Source organism: Erpetoichthys calabaricus, chromosome 3 (genome assembly GCF_900747795.2).
Source record: "Erpetoichthys calabaricus chromosome 3, fErpCal1.3, whole genome shotgun sequence".
Classification (NCBI taxonomy): domain Eukaryota; kingdom Metazoa; phylum Chordata; class Cladistia; order Polypteriformes; family Polypteridae; genus Erpetoichthys; species Erpetoichthys calabaricus.
In genome coordinates, this window is record NC_041396.2 from 276924586 (window position 1) to 276950731 (window position 26146).

Genomic DNA, 26146 nt, shown 5'->3' on the forward strand with positions numbered 1-26146 from the left:
AACCCATCCAAGAAAGTGACGGACTACTGGAGGGCATTCATATCCTGTGACGTGTGTGTGGAGAGATGGGATGGGGGGTTTGGGGGGTCTTGGTTGAAATTAAATATCAAGCCATTCAACCAACTTTTGTGCAGTGAAGTGTTTTTCAAGGCAATTGCAATTTAAAGAGCTTTATGTCATCTGTGCTCAATTAAAGGATTTACAGTACCCAGTGTCATATCCAATGACAGCACCAGCTCTGTCTTGCTGTTTCTTCACCTTTGTGGTTGACAACACCCATTTACAGTGTTCGTCCTTGTCAGTAAAGGTTTCTTCCTGGCTCACTGCCCATGTAGACCTCATTTGTGCAGCCGCCTTCTGATGGCAGACTCGAGCACTTTGATGTCAACAGTGGCAAGCGCTATCTGGAGGTTCTCACAGGAAACGAATGTTTACATCATGAAATGCTTTTTCTTTTTCAACATATGTGGATGTGTCAAGGTCTGATCTTTATTTAAACAATATACAGTATTTAGATGAAGGTGCTATCATGTGGTGGCTCTGTGGCTAAGGACCTGAGCTGGTCTCTAGAAGGCTGCCGGTTCAAATCTTGTTACTGCCAGAAGGGATCTTCCTCCATTGGGCCCTTAACCTGACAATTGTTCCAGAGGTGCTATACAATGGCTGATAACTGTGCTCTGACCCCCAAAGGTCATATGAAAAGACAAATAATTAACAAATCAAAATGATATAACAAATATACCATGTTTATGTTTTGTAGGCAATTGTATAATTTAAATAAAGATAAATGCATACTGTATTTTAAATGTGGAAAAAGAAAGCACAGCCCTTCATTTATCGCCACCTCAAATACCTGAAATTAGGTGCAGGCGCAAATGATTAGCACATCACTAGAGAGGGTCTTGTCTTAATTAAACTTGAGACATTTAGTTTTTTTGCTCTTTGTGGCTGAGCTGTGTGTTATCAGCATGACCAGATCAAAAAAAGTTATAGTTGCAAATGAATCTGAGAAGGGATTTAAATAGATCTCCAAACCTCAGGAAATCAACCATTCCACTGTCCAGAAGATCACCTGCAAGTGGAGAAGATTTCAAATGACTGCCGGCTTGTCCGGGCCAGGCCACCCCATCGAGTTGAGCCTGAGAGCAGAACACTAGATGCTGAAAGAAGTTTTTAAGAATCTCAGTATTTCACCACAGGACCTGCAGGTGGCTGCCGTCGCTGTTGATGATAAGATGCACAAATCTACCATTAGATCAGTCCTGGAGGGCTGCAGTGGCTGCAGGTTTTCATTCTCACCCTTTTCTTAATGAGTGACCTGTTTTTTGGAGCTAATTAACTTCTTTTGAATTAATTTTAATTGACTTGCTCTTGAAGACTCAGACCCCTTAACTGTTTCTTTTTCCTTAATTAGCTGCCAAACAATAGTGAGATACAAAATGAGCTAAAACATGACCAGCAAAACTGTTCATCATACAATATCTGAAAATAAAGAAAGGTGAGGGTCTCAGGAATGCTGATCTGCTCAGGTCCACAAAACATTTTAGCAGTGCTCTTAGAAAAGAGAAAATTAACAGTTTAGGAAATATATGCCATTGCACAATGAGAGCAGCAACAAGCCATGGAATTAAAGAACGGGTTTAATTAACAACAAGACTCGGTGTACTGGTTGGAGTTTGAGGCACTGACTTATTTAGTCTTCTGTTGGCTCACTCACTTCACATTTCATTTTTGTTTGGGTGCCATTTAAGGAAAGAGATGAAGAAATTCAGAGGAACAAATCTTAAAAAAACGAGTCAATTAAAATTAATTCAAAAGAAGTTAATTAGCTCCAAAAACCGGTCACTAATTAAGAACAGGGTTCGAATGAAAACCTGCAGCCACTGGGGCCATCCAAGACCAGAGTTTGAGACCACTGAATTAGTTAGAGGCTGCACAAATTAGATCTAGGTGGGAGGTGTGCCAGGAGGAAACCTTTACTGTCCAGAAAAAAACTGACTGACGTGTGCCTATGAACACCTAAGCAAAGAGCAGGACTTCTGGAACAACGTGCTCTGAACAGATGAAGCACAGATAGAGTTACAGTCATATGAAAAAATTTGGGAACCCCTCTTAATTCTCTGGATTTTTGTTTCTCATTGGCTGAGCTTTCAGCAACTTCCTTTTAATAGATGACATGCCTTATGGAAACAGTAGTATTTCAGCAGTGACATTAAATTTATTGGATTAACAGAAAATATGCAATATGCATCAACAAAATTAGAGAGGTGCATAAATTTGAGATATTACATCAATACTTAGTTGAGCCTCCTTTTGCAAATATAACGGCCTCTAGACGCCTCCTATAGCCTTTGAGTGTCTGGATTCTGGATGGAGGTATTTTTGACCATTCTTCCATAAAAAATCTCTCCAGTTCAGTTCAATTTGATGGCTGCCGAGCATGGACAGCCTGCTTCAAATCATCCCATAGATTTTCGATGATATTCAAGTCACAGGACTGTGACGGCCATTCCAGAACATTGTACTTCTCCCTCTGCATGAATGTCTTTGTAGATTTCGAACTGTGTTTTGGGTCATTGTCTTGTTGGAATATCCAACCCCTGCGTAACTTCAACTTTGTGACTGATGCTTGAACATTATCTTGAAGAATTTGTTGATATTGGGTTGAATTCATCCGACCCTCGACTTTCACAAGGGCCCCAGTCCCTGAACTAGCCACACAGCCCCACAGCATGATGGAACCTCCACCAAATTTGACAGTAGGTAGCAGATACTTTTTTCATTGCATAAATTATTACAAAGTGAAATTTTCTTTTTATAAATTGCATCATCTTTATCAAAAGATGCTGTTTAAATAAAGATCAAATCTTGATTTGTCCCCATGTGTAAAAGAAACAGAAACTTCTCATGTGGTGCACTCTACTGGAGGTGTTAGGGGCTTATTATTAAGGAGTGAGGTGGTGGCACAAGTTTGGCAGCACAAAAGGCACAGGCGTGGTTGCCATACAGGACAGGCCAGTAGACTACAACAGCAGTTTGGGACAGTTTAGCTATTAGCTGAGCAAATGTGCCGGACGGACTGAATGGTCTTCTGTCGTTTGTGAAATTTTTTCTGTTCTTATGTACAACAAACCAATCGAGGCAAAACTAGAGAGTAGGTCAGAAGGTGAACTCGGCAATTAAGCAACAAGGAAATGGCAGAGCACAAGCAAGAGCAGCCCTCCCACTGCGAACAAACTTCAGTGGACTTGAAGTGCATAACCCTAGCCGTATGTCCAAAGGAGATGATTATCTTTTCATACTAAAGCAATTATCGCATACTTCTCTTCTGCTGCTCCTCAAAAGCATCTATGGATGTCAATTGCAGTTAACAAAACTTGGCTGCTTACTGAAGTTCTTTAGACAAGTGCAGCCATCTCGAAAGTGTTGTGTCGCTGGCGATAAATCACTTGGGGCTCACCCCTCTCTGTGTTTCACATCCTCACATGGAGAAGTTGGCCATCAACTTGTAGCCTCCAAGGCAGGAAGCTGACATGTTCACTCGAGCAGAGCGAGTTCCCTTTATGTAGCTCAGCTGGTACTTTCTGACTTTGGTGGTCCCTTCTATTTGTGCGAAAAAGGAGAGGGGCACTCTCTGCTGACATGACGCCAAGGTGATGTGCACGAGTGCCAGTCTGTGTATGTAGAAGGTAAGAAGTGGCCCTCAGGTTAGGAAGCAAAGTCAGACTTGGAGAGCAAAGCGAAGGGAATGGGGAGTTTAGAAAAAGAGACAAAGAGATTTACACTGAGGGGCTAGCAGATGCATTGAGGGACCCACTGATGTTATGATAGGTAGTTTTTGTTTTTTTGGAGATTGCCACCATTCTGTGTTCAGTGTTTATTGTTTCTATTGTGTTGCTAAGTAAGGTCAACCAGAAGTGTGCTGTGCATGACATCACATGGTCAAAGGTATAAAGGTCAGCATCATGCACTTCCTGGTCGCCCAGGATTGTTGAGTATAATAAAATGCTTGCCTCCTGCTTTTCTTTGCTGGTTGAACCTTTCGTTTTCATCTTAGTTTTCTTAGGCCCTGTCCACATTACTACGTTTTAATGTACAACCGCATACGTTTGTCACCATTTTTGCTTTTCATCCAAACTAGCCTGTCATTTTTGACCACTGGAAATGAAGAATTCTAAGAACTCTTTCCAGAGCTTAATACTTCTGTAAATGTAGCATCAGCATTGTGGTGTAGTATGCATGGGCAAAAACAGACGTTTATGAAAACAATACTCGCATTCCGATTGTTTCTTGTTGATTTCATTGCCCTTCTCTGACTGGATTTTCATTCCCAGGAATGGTTACTCTTTATGGAAGAAAAACATTTTCTCAAGGCAATGACATCCAGCAACCCCAGTCATTAAATGGGACATACTCTCTAATTGAAAGCTGTGTGGTATGATGACAAACTACTTTAAAGTATTCATACTGCGCCACCATCTCCAGATTCTATCCTATCAGTTCTTGAGTGAGGAGATGGAGATTAATCCATGGCCTCTGTTTTAAAACATTTAACTGCAAAAAGTAGAGTTCACACCACTTAACAAAACCGTCAATAACAGGATAATGGCTGATTTCCAAATTTTGTAAAACACTAACAATGGCAGAGTCATCTGCCAGCTTTAGGATACCCTTGGCCTTAAATGAACTCCAGCTGTCATTTGTATACAGACAGGTGGCATCCTTGAGGTGACCCAGTGAATGTATTTGTTCACCCTAACTGTATTGTAGGCCTTGCCTTGTGGTTTAATTTTTTATACTTTAATTGCTCCTGTTGACATTCTCGCTCCAAGCAACTTGTTCAGAAGCCTTTGTGTTATGAATTGTACTTTATAAATATTATATATGGTGGTGAAATGTAAGGCGGAGTTGGGAAACATTTGCTCTGGCTTTGGAATGATATCTTGCTCACTCGCTGCACATTCTGTCTGCCGATTGTATCTCTGCTTCTTGGTGTCATTCATTTTTTTTTTCCTCATAGAATGACAATAATGAAAACCAGCCTTTCAAGGGACACATTGTTCTAAATCCCGAGAAATTCTGTGTTATTGGGAGATAAGTGAGACTCGCCCCATTCGTACTAGGTTGGTCTACTCTCGCACTTTAACACACACACACACACACGTAGTCAGATCCTCTTCACATACTGTAATTATGTACGGGTGATGCCAAACTATCAGTCACTCTGTAGTGTTCCACATAGGATCCCATCCACAAACTACGTATGAGTGATGCCTACTATGTCTGTCACTCCTCAGTAGTCCATATAGGGACTCACCATCTCTGGCATTTACAAGGTACGAGTGTCCCCGAGATGCACCTCTTGGTTATATACCACTTACTAATGGTGTCTTACTTCTAACACACTTGTTCTTCCTACTGAGGTGCAACCTCTACGTTTTGAAAAACCCTGAAGGGATCAGCAAATGGCAATCTCTCCAGCACCAGGTGCCCTAATATTTACTTTATGACTTCAATCACTAGACATTACAACAAAGTATAGAAATGTAAAAGTAACATGGTATATATTAAGTGTAATAATACTAATAGTAGAAAGTATAATAGAAAATAAAATAGATATCAAAGTCTAGAAAATGATCATCTTAGTAAAGCTTACCTAAAATCAGCAATGTCCAGGGTGAATGTTGTCCTCTGCAGCTTTTTCATTCAGCGATTGACATGATGCATAAGTTACATTCTTCGTTGTCTAAATCAAATGGTCTTTCTCTTTGTTTCTGATGTATCTCGGCTTCCAACATTGTTGCTTCTTCTGGTCCTTTGGGCAGGCTATTATTTATGTTAAAATCACATGTGGAATTCTGGGAAACGTGACATTACACACATGCGATTGGTTAGCTGGTTGCTTTGATCCGGTATGTATCTGTATTATCTCTTGCTGTATTCAGTTGTAACACTTCTGACCATTTTAACTAGAAGCAGAATGAATTCCTTGGATAACAAAACAGATGCATTAAAGTTATAAATTACTAGTACAGTACAGACAGAATGTACAAATGTATTTGGGTCATAAATTATTAGTCCACAAGACAGGATGCTTTCAATGTCAATTTCCTCTTTACATTTAGTTAGTTATAATTATAGTTCATCATGATTCGCTTGTGCAAAATCAAAAACTTACTATAAACAGTATGTAGTTCCAACATAAGATCATTTTATTATCCAGGACAAATACTTAAGGAATGAAATGGGTGATATACACTATACAGTGGGTGATGCAGTCGGAATGGGAACTGCATGACGGAAAATGTGGTAAGGGGCATGAGATGGACAGTATAGAGACTAAAGAAACATAATCTGGCAAGGGCAACTTAACTGTCATGCCACTGCAAGCAGGTGGACTCCACTAGGGGGCAGTATACCCTGCATTTGTGTGTGTGTGTGTGTGTGTGTGTGTGTGTGTGCATGCTCCAAAGGACTACTGGCATTGGTGTTTCTTACAGAGTGTTAGTGAGGAGAAAACCCAACACTTGACAAGGCTGGCTGATCTTCCACCAAACAAAAGGAACAGTGATGCTGGGGTGCCAGTAGAAGGAGCTCTTGCGTGATGCCCTAGAAGAAACACAATGACCTCAGAAATAATTTCATGGCTTGGACGGATATGATGGGGTTTAAAGCTTCTTTGACTAAGTGAGGAAAGAACAAACTTTTGACTGACAAGAGGAAGAGAGGGAGAAAGAGAGAGACAGATGTGAGACTGAGGCTTTTTAGAGTAAGGAGATAAGTTTCCCTACTGGGGCTCAACATCTGTCTAAGAAGACCCAGAAAAGTAAAAAAGTTTAAGTTCCTTTTCTGTTTTTCATTTTGGTTGATCCCTTTGTGTAGCCTTCTTTTGCAGGCTTTCTCTGTTTGTTCTTGCACATTTCGGTCTCCTTAGAGTCATTTCACACTCCGGGACGCAGTAGTGCTCACTATTTTACATTTGCCTGTACAGTATGTGAAAGCAAAAAAACAATAGATATTTGAGCCATTACTGTCACACGCACTTTGAATGTCTGAAAAGAGTGCAAGTGATGGAGAAGCCAGAAGCCTGTTGTGATCAGGAGGCTGCTCCCCAATATTGTCTTGTCAATTTGTCTCCTCATTTACTCCAAGTGTTTAAAGAAGCATTCTTTGACTTGAATTTAAACTTGACTTTAATGTGGAAATCAATGTTGGATTCAACAAAAACATTTCTGTGTTCTCTGCCATTCTGCTGAGAATTTATAAATGTCCTTCTTTTTCCCTTTGAATTATTCTGCTGAGGTGTAGACCCCATATTCCCATTCATTTTCTGTATCAGTTTTGTCCAATTCAGGGCTATCTGAGCCATTACCTATATTGGCATTATTGGGCGCAAACCAACCCTAGAAGGGGTGCCCGTATATCTCAGGACTCAACCATATCAGGGCAATTTAGAGTTACAAATTAACCTAAGAGAAGGTCTTTAGAAATCTTCTAAAAATGTTTTTGTTTTGTTCCTTCTCCTAGGATGCTTCCACTCAGAGCCAGTCCAGACCAATTTTCTGTCAGTGCCCGTGAAGTTGGCCTGCATGCCTGGCGTGTTGAGAAGCTGAAGGCAGTCCCCCTGCCAGCAGATCAGTTGGGCAGTTTCTACAATGGAGATGCTTACCTGGTATTGAGCAATACAGGAGAAGAAAAGAGCAACCTACACTTGTGGATTGGTGAGAATCAAACACCAGGAAAAAAAAACACACATTCATTCACCAATCACTTTCACTTTACACCGTAGTCATGGGGGTCTAAACGGTAGTCAGTAGCTGCACTCTGGGTAAGGTCTAGCTGTTTTAAAGTTATTGCCCTTAAAACTAAAAGGGCTCATTTTCTAGAACAACGCCTACTTGGCATTTGGATATACAGTGCCAATAAAAAAATATAAAATACAACATTGAACCACAATGAACATAATTTGAATTTTTTTACCCTGATCAACAATTGATCAATGTCAAAATAGCCAAATTAAAATCAATGTACACCCACCAATCAGCCATGACATTAACATCAATGACAGGGGAAATGAATCACATTGATTTTCTTGTTACAGTGGCATCTGTTAAGCGGTGGGATATATCAGGCAGCAAGTGAACAGTCAGTTGAAGCAGGAAAAATGGGGAAAGTGTAAGGATCTGAGCGACTCTGACAAATTGTGATGGCTAGATGACTGGGTCAGAGCTTCTCCAAAATGTCTTGTGGGGTGTTCCCAGTATGCAGTGATTAGTACCTACAAAAAGTGGTCGAAGGAAGGACAACTGGTGAACCAGTGACAGGGTCATGGGCGCCCCAGGCTCATTGATGTATATAGGAAGCCAAGGCTAGTCCATCTGGTCAAAACTAACAGAAGAGCTACTGTAGCCCAAATTGTTCAAAAATCTAATGCTGATCATGAGAGAAAGGGGTCAGAACACACAGAGCATCGCAGCTTGCTGCATATGGGGCTGCGTAGCCACAGACCAGTCAGAGTATCTACTATATAAAAGTGGTCGGGACTGTCCTTCCGTCCCGTGAGTGCTACGCAGGCGCGGAGTTTCACGCACGCCCCGTCCATTTTGCAATGCACGATGGGATTTGTAGTTTCGTTTTTCCAGGTAAAAGATGATTTTCTACTCCAGACTGTGCGATATATCTACTATATAAAAGCGGTTGGGATTGTCCTTCCGTCCCGTGAGTGCAAAGCGTAGCGGTATTCCGCTTATCACAGAATTACTACTTGCGGCTTGCGGTACGAAGCGACGCGATGTGAGCAGAGTTCTGGTGCTCCCATCGCGCCCTTGTTTTTGTGCGCGATGTGCTGGAAAAATAGACAAAATTATGTCTCTGGAAATAATTAATGTAGATGGAGTACAAATGCCTCTCCGCGTAGTAAATATCAGGGGAGATGGTGCTTCCTTATTCTCATCTATAGCTTATTTAGTGCATGAAACTCCATCTTTAGCGGTACAGATTCGGGCTGACATTGTACGACTTTGGACAGGCACTCGAGGGGATAAAAAACTTAGGTTTTCGGGAGATGTTATGAATGGGCACTTTGATGTTCTCATTCCCTACACTTGCATGCCTGATGTACACATGGAGCGCACACAAATTGAGGATAAAAGTCGGTCACCTTAAAAGGCGGGTGAGCCTAGTCACTGCTAACCCTTGTTCTTTGCCAGAAGTAACTATTATGAGCATCAGAACTGGCCCACAGGGTAATGAAAGAAGGTGGTCTGGTCTGATGAATCACATTTTCTTTTGGATCACGTGCACCACTGGGTGCGTGTGTGTAGTTTACCGGAGGAAAAGATGGCAGCAGGATGCTCTGGGCAAAGTTCTGCTGGGTCTTGGCATTACCTACCTAAAGATTGTTGCAGACCACCTGTTCGTGGCAACGGTATTCCGTAATGGCAGTGGGCTCTTTCAACAGGATAATGCACACTGCAAACATAGCTCAGGAATTGTTTGAGGAACATGACAAAGAGTTCAGGATGTTGACTTGGCCTCCAAATACCCCAGATCTCAATCCACTTGAGCATCTCTGGGATGTGCTGGAAAAACAAGTCCAATCTATGGAGGCCCCACCTCGCAACTTGCTTGACTTAAAGGATCTGCTGCTGACGTCTCACTGCAAGACACCACAGGGCACCTTCAGAGGTCTAGTGGAGTCCATGCCTCGGCAGGTCACCACTGCTTTGGCTGCATGAGGGGGACACAAACAGTATTAGGTGGGTGGTTTTAATGTTGTGGCTGATCGGTTGTATATATTTGCACTGTGAGCTTGTAAATGATTTAATGAAATGAACGTTACAAAAATACAATACACTGTACATTTGGTGCAAGAAAAACATATGCTACCAATAAGGGCTGTGGATTTGCTAAATAATAGTCTAGCAGGTGTGTAGCCATTCATGCAGACACGGTGAACACCTACTTTATGGAAGCCACATCCTGTGCCATCAGACCGCTGCCATGGCAAGTGAGCAGGATGTGAGCTATGAATGAGTCAAGACTGAAGGAGATTAATCTGATCAGCCCACACAAACAGAGGCTAAGGGGTGATATGATAGCGATAGAAATGTTTAAAACTAAGGGTGACTGCTGTAACTTTAAAACCCATTTAGGATACTAACTGGGTAAGGGCACATTTTAAAAACTACATTGAAAAAGTTACCAAGTTGAGAGTAGCACCTTGGAGCCCTTCAGATCTCAACATGATGATATTTTGGATTAGGGGAAAGAATAAGAAACAAAACCATCACATAAAAGTCTTACTCTGCATTTTCTGCCCTGGCAGGAGAGAAGTCCTCCCGAGATGAGCAGGTGGCATGTGCCATGCTGGCTATTCAGCTTGACGATTTTCTGGGTGGATATCCAGTACAACATCGAGAATCGCAGGGCTTTGAATCACCAGAATTCATGAAGCTCTTCCCACGTGGAGTAACATACAAGGTTTGAGGCTGCGTTTCTATGAAATTTAATTTTTTTAACTTTCTAACCAGTTAGTGACCCAGTCTGGAAGTTCTGCCCTGAATTTAGCTTGTCAAATAGCTCACTGCACAACAACGTTTTTGCTTCTTGAACACTGTTGGGTGTTTCTTATAGATTTTTGAGTGCTGATCATGAATATCACATCACTTACCTTTTCAGAGAAATCTTGAGTTTTGTCATGATTTTTTCTTCTATTTGTATCCAAACATTTTCACTCCCGTAAGTGACTTATCAACAACAGTTTGTGAAGCCTGGGCATGTTCAGGCATGGAATCAGGCCAGGTTGGAAGCTTTTCTCTGGAAGTTGACATCCTGGGCAGGTCTGAACGAGCTTGACGCTGTCTCAGCATGCTATAAAGGTGGCTTGCATACACCGATCCTGCTCATTTGATTAATATACATAGTCAGTGTGTATGTATAGTATCAGTATAGTGAAGTATAGTATCTGTAGCAATATAACAATAAGTAAGCTTGATGCTATAGATGTTTTGGTGTCGGGCGATATGTCTCGTCAATGTCGTAACAGCCGTGATACATTCTGCTATATCTGTGGCGAATATACATTTGCACCTCAGAGACATTGGATGACTGCTCTTGTGAAGAAAGCTTATCTTCTGTATTTTGGCTGCAATATCGGTGATCAAGACAAGGAATGGGCGCCTCACATTTGCTGTGCGACATGTGCTGTCAGTCTGAGAGCCTGGCTCAGAGGCACTCGAAAGACGATGCCGTTTGCTGTTCCGATGATATGGCAAGAACAGAAAGACCATGTGATGGACTGTTACTTCTGTTTGACTAATGTGTCTGGTTTCTCTGCCAAAAACAAGAAGAAAACAATATCCTAATCTGCCTTCAGCAATGAGACTCATGCCACATGACGACAGTCGTCCAATTCCAAAAGCACCAGAGGATTGAACCTTAGACGAACCAGATAAAGAAACTACAATGCAGGGTACTGACAGTGACATCGACCCGGATTTTGAACCGTGCTCATCAGGCGATCCACATCTGATAACACAGTTTGAATTGAACGATTTGGTCAGAGATTTGGGCCTGTCAAAAGCAAAAGCCGAGCTGCTGGGTTCGAGACTCCAGGAATGGTGTTTGCTGTCACCAAGTACAAAAATTTCTGTGTTTTGAGGCCGACATCATGATATAACCAAATTTTTTACATATGTCAACAGTCTCTGTTTCTGTTGTGACATTAAAGGATTGTTCTCGGCCTTGGGTTGTGATCACAACCCAGAAGAGTGGCGTCTCTTCATTGATTCGTCAATGTTAAGCCTGAAAGCTGTTCTGCTACACAATGGCAACGTTTATCCTTCAGTACCTGTTGGTTATGCAGCACACATGAAAGAAACGTATGAGAATATGGAACTGTTGCTGAAGCACGTCCAGTATAGCAGGTACAACTGGAATATCTGTGGAGATCTTAAAGTCGTTGCTCTGTTACTAGGACTGCAGCTCGGCTATACAAAGTACTGTTGTTTCATCTGTGAATGGGACAGCCGTGCCAAAGAGTCGCACTATTCTCTACAGAACTGGCCACTGTGTAAAAAGTTAGTTCCAGGACACATAAATGTGGCATATGAATCACTTGTCAACCCGGCAAAGATATTTTTTCCTCCTCCTCACATAAAACTGGGACTCATGAAGAATTTCGTGAAAGCACTGAACAAAGAAGGTGAAGGTTTTTGTTATTTAAGATAGATGTTCCCAAGAATAACTGACACCAAGATCAAAGAGGGCACTTTTGTTGGCCCCAAGATAAGACATGTTATGAGTGACAAGCGGTTTGAAGATCTGTTAGTTGGGCCGGAAAAAATTGCCTGGAAAGCCTTCAAAGACGTTGTTGACAATTTTCTGGGCAACTACAGAGCCCCAAATGACATTCAGCTGGTAGACAAACTTATCAAAGCATACAAGACAATGAAGTGCAACATGTCAGTCAAGATTCATTTCCTCCACTCACACTTGGACTTCTTCCCCGCAAATCTCGGTGTTGTCAGTGACGAACACGGTGAAAGGTTTCACCAGGACATTGCTACGATGGAGAAACGATACCAGGGCAACTGGAATCTGTCAATGCTTGATGACTACTGTTGGACACTGCAACGTGATGCACCAGACATTGAATACAAAAGAAAATCAGGAGCAAAACACTTTTAATTCTGTTGAATTTAATAGCTTATGCGAAACATAAACGTGACTAAATACATTATTGTCAGTAAACATATAAACGTGTATTTCTAAGAGTTCCTACGTGATGCACTTAAACCAAAACTATATGTGTGCACACCCAGTAGGAGGTACCTGTCACAATCAGCAAAACCATTTCAGGAAGCAAGACTTTTCAAAAAAAAATTGTTGTGCAGTGTAGTCAGCCTGACGTCATGTTGGCTGTTTGGTGACTCCAACAGGGCCGGACTTGTTATGACTGCACTCGTGAGCTCAGCTTTTCACAGTCCTTCTAACCCCCCTTTATCATCACGCCCCAGTCCATATTTGTGCAAAGTAACAACACCAGTTCTTTTTTTTTTTTTTTCAGAGTGAAAGCTAAATTTATTTTTGTTTTTTTATTTTCCCCTTTTCAAAAAAAATCTCTTAAGGAAGGAGGGGTTGAATCAGGATTCCGGAAAAGCCAGTCAGGGTCGACTCCATCTTACCGGCTTTTCCAGATCAAAGGAAAGAAAAACATTCGTGCAAAAGAAGTGGAGCTTAGCTGGAGTAGCTTCAATAAAGGAGACTGCTTCATCCTTGACCTGAATGAGGTAACTGGACGCAAGGCAAGGCCAAGAGGCAGCGGGCAATGGGGCTGTTCTGGAGAAAAGTTGATATCAGAAGTTTTAAATTATGAAGGACTGGGGTGGCACTGGGGTTAGCACTGCTACTTCACAACTCAACAGACCTGATCTGATGACTGACTGTCTGTGTGAAGCTGGCACGTTCTCCTTGTGTTTTAATGAATTTCTCCGGGTACTTTGGTTTCCACTCACATCCTAGAGACATGCAAGTAAGGCTAACCGGTACCTCTAAAGTGAATGAGCATTTATGTCTTGCTATGGACTATCATCCTGCCTAGCTTCAGATGCTAAGGAGATATTATCTGGACGTGCCAACTAATATTTTGAACTGAATATTTGACCCTTATTTTAAGAGTCTAATGTAACATGCATATTTGCAGCTATTTTTTTCAAACAACTTTACAGCTTTGATCAGTGGCAAACACTTTTCTTTCTGAAATATGTAGTATGATAACTTGACAGAATGTGTTTCATTGTTAGTAGTATACTTTTTTTCTAATTAATTCTTGTTCTATCTCATTCACCTCCATTTCCTGCACTGACATATTGAATTAGGCATGAGCAATCAACAGATGATTCACCAATCAAAACTCACGATGTGCTGGAGCCCTCCCTCTCAAATTTGATGAGTGATGATGAAAGTTTTATTTCATGACGTTTGGAGGAATGTTATGGACAAAATTAAATTAAATAAATAAGCAACAAAAACATATTTTTGTCACATTTATTTATGCTCACATTTCATGATAGGTTTATTTATACTCCTATTTCATGCTGTTTTTATTTATTTGCGCATTTATATATTTATTTAATTTTGTCCAAACTATTCCTCCATAAAGGAAAGGATATTTGTATACAGCTGTTAGATGGAGTCTTACAACTATAACACTGTTCTCTGTACAATAAAAATAAAGGTTACTTCCACGCTGAAAAGTAAAGAAGGTAAAAGACACAACAGTTTTGAACTGTATAGCCGTCATCACGGTGTGCAACTGAAAAGGAAAAGCAGGCAACATAAACAGAAGGGAAGAAAGTCAGGGCAGCTCAAATGAGAAAATGGGCCATTAGAAGGTAGAAATGTGTGATCTCAGTGTGAGAATGAGCTTAGCTTCTGCTGGTGTTTCTTTGAAAGGTGTCTTTGAAACCCTGTGATAGAACACAAACAGATCAGGGTGGCTATGATCCAGGGATCTGAGGCGATCTGCAATAGGCTTTGTGAGGTCTTTGATTTTAATGGCTTGATTGTTCTTCCTAAAATGTTCTGCTGGCCACCTTCCTGTTTCACCCGTGTAGATGGCTGGACACGTCCTACAAGAAATGCAGTTAATTAGATTTTTAGACGGGCAGGAGACCCCTTGTTTAATATTGAATTTACCAGAGGGACCAGATACAATGGTATTGTTCTTGACACATTTGCAAATGGCACAGTGGCTCCTGTTACACTTCTGCTGAGGATATGTGTCTCTCCTCTCTAAAGTGAGCTGCGGCTAGGAATTTTGTGCAGTTCATGTGGTCGACAGGAAATCAAGGGATGGATAGCAAAAATGGCTGAGAAATGGGAAAAGGACCCGTGTGAGAGAGAGACTGTTAGAATGGAAGAGGATCATCAGTGGGATGCAGATTTCATTATTGGGGTTCCTCTTAATCAGGGCTCTGTCCACAATATGAGAACAGTGAAGAATGAAGAAACTTCCCAATCTGAGTGCTTCATTACCATCACTGCTGAGGCGGCACAGACTAAGGAACAGTGAAAGAGGTTGACAGTTTTTAGTATGCCAGGGAGAGAAGGAGCTGTAAACAAGGTAACTGTGTGAGTCAGGTGGCATCTAATAAACAGATGTTTTAAGTTTGATAGAACAGCCTATAGAAATACTGTATGTATATATATATATATATATATATATATATATATATATAGAATATATATAATTAGTTGTTGTGGTAACTTCGAACGTAAGCCTGAGAGATGGATGGAAACTAGTAGCATCTTCATTCTCTGTTAAATGTTCAATTTTAAAAACAACAAGAATTAAAATGTCATTGGAATGTTATAGAGAAGTGAACAAAGGTACTTGTCTTTACTGAATCACAAAATGATCACACACATTACTTTTGCTGCAGCCCAATTAAATTTGAGTTGAAACATGTAACTTAAATTTTTTTCCCCCCAATTTCAACCAGTCAATTATCTCCTGGACCGGCTCTCAGGCCAACATGTTTGAGAAGCAGAAAATGAATGAGATTGCAGCACTGATACGAGACACAGAGAAACTCGGCAAGGCAAAGATCATATCTGTCACAGAAGGAGAGGAGCCGCCAGAAATGATAAAGGTTGGTAATTTGCAGATATCTTTTGTTCTATATCAGTTTGCAAATATCATTTGTTGTTTTGGATTTTGCCAAAAGGATGGACATGGCTGTGGTGAATACGTATTTTAAGAAGAGGGAGGAGTATAGGGTAATGTACAAGAGTGGAGGAAGATGCACACAGGTAGATTACATCTTATGCAGAAGAGTCAATCTGAAGGAGATTGAAGACTGCAAAGTGGTGGCAGGGGAAAGTGTAGTTAAGCAGCATAGGATGGTGGTCTGTAGGATGATGTTGGAGATCAAGAAGAGGAAGAGAGTGAGGGCAGAGCAAAGGAACAAATGGTGGAAGTTGAAAAAGGAAGACTGCAAGGTTTAGGGAGGAGGTGAGACAGGCACTGGGTGGTAGTGAAGAATTACCAGACAGCTGGGAAACTACAGCAAATGTAGTAAGGGTGACAGCAAGAAGAGTGCTTGGCGTGACATCTGGACAGAGGAAGGAGGAAAAGGAAACCTGGTGGTGGAATGAGGAAGTACAGGAGAGTATACAGAGGAAGAGGATGGCAAAGAAGAAGTGGAATAGTCAGAGAGATACAGAAAGTAGACAAGAGTACAAGGAGATAAGGCTCAAGGTGAAGAGAGAGGTGGCGAAGGCTAAAGAAAAGGCGTATTATGAGTTGTATGAGAGGTTGGACACTAAAGAGGGAGAAGAGGACCTGTACCGATTGGCTAGAGAGAGGGGCCAAGCTGGGAAAGATGTGCAGCAGGTTAGGGTAATAAAGGATAAAGATGGAAACATAGTTACAAGCAAGGAGAGCGTGTTGAGCAGATGCAAAGAGTACTTTGAGAGGCTTATGAATGATGAGAACGAGAAGAGGTTGGATGATGTGGAGATAGTGAATCAGGAAGTGCAACGGATTAGCAAGGAGGAAGTAGGAACAGCTATGAAGAGGATGAAGAATAGAAAAGCCGTTGGTCCAGATGACATACCTGTGGCAGCATGGAGGTGTTTAGGGGAGATGGCAGTGGAGTTTTTAACTAGATTGTTAAATGGAATCTTGGAAAGTGAGAGGATGCCTGAGGAGTGGAGAAGTGTACTGGTGCCAATATTTAAGAATATGGGGGATGTGCAGGATTGTAGTAACTACAGGTGGATAAAATTGATGAGCCACAGCATGAAGTTATGGGAAAGAGTAGTGGAAGCTAGGTTAAGAAGTAAGGTGATGATTAGTGAGCAGCAGTATGGTTTCATGCCAAGAAAGAGCACAACAGATGCGATGTTTGCCTTTAGGTTATTGATGGAGAAGTATAGAGAAGACCAGAAGGAGTTGCATTGCGTCTTTGTGGACCTGGAGAAAGCATATGACAGGGTGCCTCATGAGGAGTTGTGGTATTGTATGAGGAAGTCGGGAGTGGCAGAGAAGTATGTAAGAGTTGTGCAGGATATGTACGAGGGAAGTGTGACAGTGGTGAGGTCTGCGGTGGGAGTGACGGATGGTTTCAAGGTGGAGGTGGGAATACATCGGGGATCAGCTCTTTGCAAAGATGATGGACAGGTTGACAGATGACATTAGACAGGAGTCCCCGTGGACTATGATGTTTGCTGATGACATTGTGATCTGTAGCGATAGTAGGGAGCAGCTTGAGGAGACCCTGGAGAGGTGCAGATATGCTCTAGAGAGGAGAGGAATGAAGGTCAGTAGGAACAAGACAGAATACATGTGTGTAAATGAGAGGGAGGTCAGTGGAATGGTGAGGATGCAAGGAGTAGAGATGGCAAAGGTGGATGAGTTTAAATACTTGGGATCAACAGTACAGAGTAATAGGGATTGTGGAAGAGAGGTGAAAAAAGAGTGCAGGCAGGGTGGAATGGGTGGAGAAGAGTGTCCGGAGTAATTTGTGACAGACGGATATCAGCAAGAGTGAAAGGGAAGGTCTACAGGACGGTAGTGAGACCAGCTATGTTATATGGGTTAGAGACGGTGGCACTGACCAGAAAGCAGGAGACAGAGCTGGCGGTGGCAGAGTTAAAGATGCTAAGATTTGCACTGGGTGTGATGAGGATGGATAGGATTAGAAATGAGTACATTAGAGGGTCAGCTCAAGTTGGACGATTAGGAGACAAAGTCAGAGAGGCGAGATTGCGTTGGTTTGGACATGTGCAGAGGAGAGATGCTGAGTATATTGGAAGAAGGATGCTAAGGATAGAGCTGCCAGGCAAGAGAAAAAGAGGAAGGCCTAAGAGAAGGTTTATGGATGTGGTGACAGAGGACATGCAGGTGATAGGTGTAACAGAACAAGATGCAGAGAACAGAAAGATATGGAAGAAGATGATCCGCTGTGGCAACCCCTAACGGGAGCAGCCGAAAGAAGAAGAAGAATTTGTTCCAGCTCCTGGGGGATCAAATTCACTTTAGGCGGTCAGTCTTAGGCTCTGTAGAAATATTCAGCAACCACTATAGGAAAGCACTTATTGTTGGAATGCATGAAGGCACAGAAGTTACTTCTCTTAAATGTTCAAAGTGGGCCCGAGCTTTACACAACTAGATACAGCCGGATCAGAATAGAGAACAATTTAGGTTAAAAAGTACAGGGCTGACCACTAAAAGTGCGTGTTTTGGGAGGCGTAAGAAGCAATGGGATGGCAAGTTAGCACATGTCAAAACGTTTTACACGATGTTATTTCACCGCAGAGTTGTCAGCACGGTTCCAACAGGAATCAGCATTGACTGCACATGCTCACATTTGCTTGCATCTTCTTCATTATTTTCACCAGAAAACTACGATGTGCTTCACTTATTTAGTATGACAGCAGAGATTACAAGAAAGCTGAAATTCTCATACAGTTATGTGCACCATATGGAAATTAAAATTGGCAGAATAAGAACTGATGCCCCACACTGAGTGTGAAAGGCACTCACGAACACGTGCATGTGGTAGTTGTCGTTGTCATCACAGCAAAGCGTGGTAACATTTGAGAGACACCTCAAGGTGCCAGCCCACCAACAAACATATGACAACACGGTGCTCATCACTGCCATATGGTGCACTTATGTCTGAATGACTAAAACGTTTTGATATGCAGTGTCCATGTGTGCGGTTCATCTACCGACAGTTAGCAGAATATACATTTTTTAAAATTTTGTGAATAGGTCATAACTTTTAAACTTTTGAGTTTTGTCCCAGCATAATTGGTTCAAATCCCAGCCCAGTCACTTGTGGAGTCTGCATGTTCTCCTTTTTTTTTTTTTTTTGGTAATTCAGCATTCCTTCCAAATCTAAAAGGTGACACAAGTGGTCCCTGTCTGATTAAGTGACTGTAAATGGCACATCATCAAGAGTTTGTTCTTGTACAGTACCACCAGCCAGTGACATTTAATCTTTTACATAGGTCTACAAGCTCTTTCTTTAGTCCAAACACACATTGCTACACTGCCAATTCAAAATTGGTAAAAGTTTGAGTGAGCAAGACTCTGCTTTGCCATAAATTACTGCTTTATACTGGGCCAATTCCAGATTGCAACTGGAAAAAGGTAAACTTGGACAAAGCATGGATAAACATCCTTTCAAATATCTGCAGATTATCCATTTCTAGACACCCATTTTTTCATTGTTAATTGTTAGGTCCTTGGATCAAAGCCTGAACTGAAGGAAGGTTCACCAGAGGAAGATATTCAAGCCGACGCCTCCAATGTCGGTGCTCTGTACAAGGTAAAGACTTCTAATGATAGACTACAGCAAGCAGCCTGTGGAACTGTAAAATTCATTAACAGAAAAGGCATTCAGAAGTGGCCAGATCATCAAGCTAACTTGCCTACATCACCATTCTGGTAAAACTCTCCATTAATGGAAGGCAAGCACACTGCATGTTTCTGTGCCTTCACCAGGAACTATTCTGGTGAAAAAACCAAATGAGATCCACCAGCTCAACTTTACATTTCTCTTTCATTGCTTAAATACAAACCCTAACTTTGGCTTTTAGTACTCCTCACGGCCTTCATGGCATACAGGAATGAAGCCTCTTTTGCTCTTGGCAGCACTGGTCTTACACATAAAGGTTGCAACATATAACAATGGCCAAAATGCAGCAAAAAAATTAATAGTAATGGACTTTTGTGAAGGACTGGTGCCTCATACAGGTTTAGTTCTTAATGGGTGGAACCGATGGGAGAGAATTGTTCTCGTATGATGAAGAATATAACAAGCTACACTTTGGATGTAATTCTAACACAAAAGTATTTTTTTTTAAAAGATGATCTTATGACACAAAACTTGACACTTAACTGGACCCCATGATGATCTTGTAAGCCAAGAATGGCCTTTGCCCCCATCCATGCACGTGAATTGGATTAAATGGGTCTGACAACAGATGGTTGGATAAGACGGCTATTTAAAAACTTATGAACTCTATTTCTCTATTGTAGGTTTCTGATGCCACAGGCACCATGAAGCTGACTCCAGTTTCAAATAAAAGCCCATTTGATAAAGGTCTTCTTGCCAATGATGACTGCTTTGTTCTGGACAATGGTGCTAATGGAAAGATTTACGTGTGGAAAGGTAAGAGGCGGTGGAATTCTTAATATACCTGAATATAGATATAATAATAAGGGGGACATTTGTCAATTCAAAAATTCATTTATCCCAATATTTTGATTCTTTGGTTTGTTGCCTTTGTACAGTACTGGGATTCAAAGCATCTTTAGTGAGGTTCAAAAGCATCCTACATTATACCTGCCCCCTGTGCATGCAGTTGTGTAAGAAAGCATTACATTTTGCTTTAAGATACACAATGAAGAAAATGTAGTTATGTCAAGAAACAGCAGTCCCACCTTGTGCCTAGTTTTACAAAGAAAGCCCTCTGTCTCCAGAACATTATAATGGAACACATGGGTTAACAGACTGATATCTTTATGATTAATTCATGTTGGTATGATACGTAACTGTGCTTTCCATTGTGACTCTCTTGAGCTATGGTAAAAAACACAACTATGTAAAAAGCATGGGAGCCGAGTTTCACCGCTCTTAACACTCACTTACTAGCATTGGCCTAACTGCCTCCCTTACTGGTGACACAAAACACTGGCTAGATTTGTCATTTGTCAGTGAAGCTGGCACACATTGTTTTTCTAATTTATTTTTGTCTACCTTTTAATTAAACAATTAGATGAAAAAAATACTTCGCAGAAAAATACATAGCGTGGCACAGTAGTCAAGTGCTGCTGCCTCACGGAGCAAACATCAAACATCCTGGGGTTGAATCTCATGACTGGTTGCTGGCGGTGTGGAGTTTGCACACCCTCATCATATCTATAGCAGGTTTTTCACACACATTTCCAAAGATGTAAAATAGGTTTAGATAATGATTCCCTGAATGGCTCTATGTAAGTCTGTGTGTATAAATGAGCCTTGTTATGGACGACTCTTGTCCTGTGCTCAGTGCCACTGGGATAAGCTCTGGCACCCCTCCGACGCTCAGTTGAACTCCGTGGCTATGAGAATGTTATGTTCTGTATTCAAAACACAGGGCCCAAAATACATTACAACTTATTAAAAACCTGAATCATTTCCCATTTCAACTCATCGTACAGAAAAAAAACTATTTTATTATCAGAAATACAAAACTTTTTTTTTTTTTTTTTAAATAACAAAACTGCATCCCCAAACCAAAGATCTGTTACCCGTCCCATGTACATTATGGGTAACATCTGAGACAAGGTTGGAGAAATAAATATCGTTATGTAGGAACAGGCCATAAAGTCCACTTATTAGTTAATGATTCTCCACATGAGTCTCAAACTGAATGCAGCCATAGCTTAAAACCTCCCAGCTCATGACTTTGCACCACATCATGGGTTAACTGGCTCCATATTTTTTTATACGCCTACTCTTAACAAGCATAAAACTGCTTTTTGTGCTTCTCTTACGTACATGTTTAATACATCACGCGAAACAGTTCTCCTTTATCTCCACCGACTCCATCACACCTGGTAGATCCTCATTGGACTTTCCAGAGATCCTTATACAGTATATCTTGTTTTTACTAAAGCAACTACTCAGTATACTTTAACTGTACAGAACAATAATCTTATTGCTGTATAGGTCCACCTATACATTCATTTATATTGTATTTTTGAAAGCCAGTTCAGCTTTTAACCTTCTCTTCCTGTACTGACAGTATCTGCCTGTGCAGATCTCTCGTAACAACAACATTTTCTGTCTTTGCTTAATTTGCTTTATGCATGGCATTTTAAAATGAACTAAGAAATAGAAACCATGAGTCCTTAAGTTAACTCTTAGAAGGCTGCACACTCTGCTTTGTTTCCAAAGTAGCCCTTAAAGATTTATTGCCACCTCACAAATTTACATAAGATACCTGAAAGGGGGAAACATAGTACAATTTGAATGATGCAGTTAATGAAACTCTCTTAAATTTCTTGAAAAAGCTTGCTACCATGACTGAACCCGAATTGGCCAATTAGAAGTCTAATTAAGGAAAATAATTCAATCAAACCTAAATAATTAGTATCACCAAGCTCAAGCGGGTTGGCTGGTCCCGTAGAAAGAATTAGCAACAGCTACGTGCATCGACCTTTATAACAGAAGAAAACTAGAGTGCTTCATGTGTGTAACTGACATGTACCCTAACAGCCTCGGCCTACAGAGCCAATGGTGGCATACAACAAACAACCCCTGTGCATGATACCAGAATAAAGCAATCAGTGTTTTATTTGCTTTTGGCCATTGTCACAGCAAAGCTGCTTTCATATTCACATAATGTTTTGATGTAGTACATATCAAAAGGCTTGAGGTTAAATGTCTGATGGAAAAAGAAACTAAGCATGAAAAGATTATCTTAATAAAATTAAGGCTGATGAAGCTAACTCCCTCATTAAAGTTAACAGTTCTCCTTTGAAGGGTATTGTTTTATGTCATTTTTCAACACAAGCTAACAATGTCTCCAAATTATCATTAAAGGGACCGGTGCCAATGCAGATGAGAAAGGAGCAGCTTTGAAAGTGGCAGATGACTTCATCCAGAAGATGAACTACTCTAAACAGAAAACTCGGGTGAGTGACTCCACATTTCCCACAAGTTACCGGAAACGAAGCAATGGGAGCCCAATATAAGATTTGGGAGGAAGGTGGGGCATTACACTTATGAAAATATTTGTAAAATATACAAGAAGCAAAGCAAGCACTTATACCCATGCTTGTACAATACAGCCACCCGTGACATAAGAAGCCAGTGTTTTCCTTGCAGACCTTTATATACAGTACCTAGATGCCACCATTCTGGCAAACTTGTTAAAACTAAATCTTCACAATAGTGAATGCTATTTCCTACCTAATGATTTAAGTTTATTTTCACCTTAGAAATGTGACCTCTCTTAATCTGCAAATAGACAATGTCTCCCCATACAAAATGTACATCCCAAAGAATGATCATCAACTAGTACAACTGTGATGCATTTATTGTCCACCTCAGTTGGCTCAATTTGCGCCCATCTTGGTGACCTTACTTGGCTTCCACAATTATAGCGGAGCCTTTTGCATCACTTACTGTGCAGCGATTGTTAGTGATATTATTGTTAAAAGAGAAGAACTTAAATATAAAATTCATCTGGATGAGTGACTAACTCCTGTAGTCTTAGCAACCTGTAGCATAATCAAAGTTAAGAAAAAATGTTCTTTTCTTGTTCTCAAGGTGGAGATCATCCCCCAAGGCAAAGAAACAGTCATGTTCAAACAGTTCTTTAAAGTCTGGAACTAAGCATTGACAGGCCACCCCCAGACGGAAAAAAAGGAGACAAAAGGCTGACAGTCTGCTCATTGCAAAGTTAAGGATCTGGCAATGCTGTTACTCTGAGAAAACTGGACAAATGGTCACTTTATCCAGAAATGGGGTTCTGAAAGTATTTGCTTAATTAATGTCAACAAAAAGTTGTTATGCATAAATATATACATTGTAGCGATCAAAGAAACATTGCTTCAAAAGTCAATGGAAACTTCTCTCAAGTAAGAGATAAAATATTCAGTTGACTAGTAGAATTTTACTACTTGGAATAAAACAATATTTTTTAACCAATGTAATGTTTCTGCTGTTTTTTTGAAATCGCAAAAAGCAGGTAAATATGGGTGATCGCATCATACATAAGAAGAGCATTGCTCAACAAAATGTCTAGGTCACAAGCTCGATTTTAATCTCAAATAGAATCTCTTTATTTTAGTAGGCCACACTAAATTGGGATCTGGCTCACTCACTAAACTCCTCTCATACAGGTTATGAAAACTTGTTTGTTTATTTATTTAGACTTGACAACCAAATCAATTTATGAATCTAATAATTTTACAAATGCTCAAAACTGCAATCAAAACAATACAAAACTATTTGAGCTCCGACAGTGACTTTAGCATTGCTTTTCTCTTTTTGCTGAAAGATGGGGAATCACTGGTGCTCCTTTCATGTTAATAATCAGGAAAATGGCGGATATGGCTAAATCCCTTACACTTTAGGATTTCAGAATATTGCTGTGCTCCATATTTGTGCAGAAGAACATTACAGGCTGGGTCAGCTGCTCTTCTTTTAGACAATGGGATTTAGATAAGATTTACAGATACACATCTGCAGATTATTAGAAAAACATGAACATAATGTGTATACAACTTATGCATGTAAATAATATTTAATCTGTGTTGGTGTGTATGAGCACAATTTTGGATACACAAAGATACCATATTTTAATGCCTTTACAGCAAGTTATTTTTGATGTGGTTATACATGAACACAGATCAGCCCTTCAAAATGAGCTGAACAGCAATGCCTGCAGATAAGATTTGTGTGGTGTGTGAGGGAGAAGCAACGTTTTTAAGAGCTGGCGATTGATATCACATACTTTAAGGTATCATTCTCAATCATTTCCTATTAGCAAAGCTAGATAAAAATAGCAACTGCATCATATTTGCTGCTCAACTAACTACCCCGAAGTACTCAGAAGTTATGAAAGTTTGCCTCTAACTGTAAATTGTGTTTTTTTTTTTGTTAAACCCATTTATATCTGACAAAATCTACAAGTTGTACATGCCGTTCTATAGATGGATGGATGGACGGATGTACTTATATAGCCACAGTTGACACCCATCTACCTATTCAAACGCAGTTGTACAGAAACCACAGTCTTTGTTAACCAAGTCAGCCTTAACCTCAAGTTCATTACCAGAAGCCCTAAAAAGCCAAGCCATGTGATTATACAGCATACTGTCCAGATAAAGAGGCGAACATAACATAACCACTGCCTGCTTGCACTAATTTTACAGATCTCAATGCTCAATTCACACAACTCATTATGATCACTGTTAGCATTTACACTGAAACTCATCAATATTCACCAATTAACCCTGCTTCCTCCTTGCATTGTTGTCCATAACGCTTGGTTTATTTCTCTAAACAAAACTGTAAACCTCAGCCTAATAAAACTGCAGTTAATAGGGAACCATGGAGTTTCATCTCTCTCATCCTCTTCTGGCCAGGCTTCTTTTTTTATTCACTTTCCCAGTGAAAGCTTTAGCCACAACAACAGGAACCATCCTGATGTGTGATAAAATCAAGCTGATTGGGTGAGACTCAAGCTATATAGTTTCCATTAGGCTCACTCTTTCTATTTTAGGCCCATGGGCTCATGCAGCAGACAGGCTAGGTAGCAGCACACTTCCCATGCACGGTCCAGCAAGGCAGCAGAACTAATGGGATGTACACAGCGTAGAAAGCGAAACATAAGCACTTTGTCCGTCAGACTGCGCACACTAAGGACTTCTCGGCACAGTCCTTGCTGTATTGCCGATTCTGGAGGGACACGGTCCAGAAAGGGTGGTAGGGCAAGTTTTGTATTGACCTCTACCGTAGCCTTCCACTTGTCCAAACGCAAGTCACTGGCAAAGCCAAGGTACCCTAAGGGAGATGCCACCATGCAACCCCTTTTAGAAGACAGAGCTCGGTATGGCTGGGAGAAAGACGTAGACCCCACACCCGACCCTGCAGTCCGATGACGTTCTTTCGTGGGAACGTCAAAAAGCAGGTCAGCACATTCCATGACTATAAGAGTTTGTCCATCTGCCAGCAGAGAAGTATATTTTGGTTGGAAGGAATCAACATAACGTGAGGTACACTTCACTGGAATCTGAAACACAAAAACACATGTTAATAGATACAATTTTGCACTCTTTTTGGAGCCTATCATAAGCGCGGATAAATGGGGGGGATTGGCATCAGGAAATGGATGCAACTGTAAAAAAAATCACACCGGAATGTATAAAAAAAACCTTGTTGAGAGGTTTACTTACCTTGACTTGACTTGGAATGTATAAAACATCGACTCCACATAGAAGTGGGAAAAGAAGAAGAGGAAGAAAAGGAAGTGGCATTCTTCAGCTACTCTATGCTATTATGCATGTGGGTAATGAAATGTCATCTTAGAAAAAATGCTGTATAAAGAAAATAATGTAATTTGGAAAGATCTT

At 40.8% G+C, this 26146-nt stretch overlaps 2 protein-coding genes across 3 annotated transcripts in view; one reads left to right on the forward strand and one right to left on the reverse strand.

The window, feature by feature from the left end:
- Positions 1 to 23708, forward strand: part of capgb (capping protein (actin filament), gelsolin-like b) — a 38833-nt gene extending 15125 nt beyond the window's left edge. The window contains exons 2-9 of the mRNA XM_028798380.2: positions 7528 to 7721; positions 10328 to 10482; positions 13131 to 13292; positions 15507 to 15656; positions 19257 to 19343; positions 20057 to 20189; positions 22608 to 22699; positions 23337 to 23708. Coding sequence (XP_028654213.2) covers positions 7529 to 7721; positions 10328 to 10482; positions 13131 to 13292; positions 15507 to 15656; positions 19257 to 19343; positions 20057 to 20189; positions 22608 to 22699; positions 23337 to 23402 — 1038 coding nt within the window. The 5' untranslated portion in view covers position 7528 and the 3' untranslated portion in view covers positions 23403 to 23708. The remainder of the gene's footprint in view (positions 1 to 7527; positions 7722 to 10327; positions 10483 to 13130; positions 13293 to 15506; positions 15657 to 19256; positions 19344 to 20056; positions 20190 to 22607; positions 22700 to 23336) is intronic.
- The window catches only part of LOC114648993 (uncharacterized), a 33148-nt gene continuing 30055 nt past the window's right edge, over positions 23054 to 26146 (reverse strand). For both annotated transcript variants that reach the window (XM_028798379.2, XM_028798378.2), the window contains exon 6: positions 23054 to 25806. In XM_028798379.2, coding sequence (XP_028654212.1) covers positions 25288 to 25806 — 519 coding nt within the window. In that variant the 3' untranslated portion in view covers positions 23054 to 25287. The remainder of the gene's footprint in view (positions 25807 to 26146) is intronic.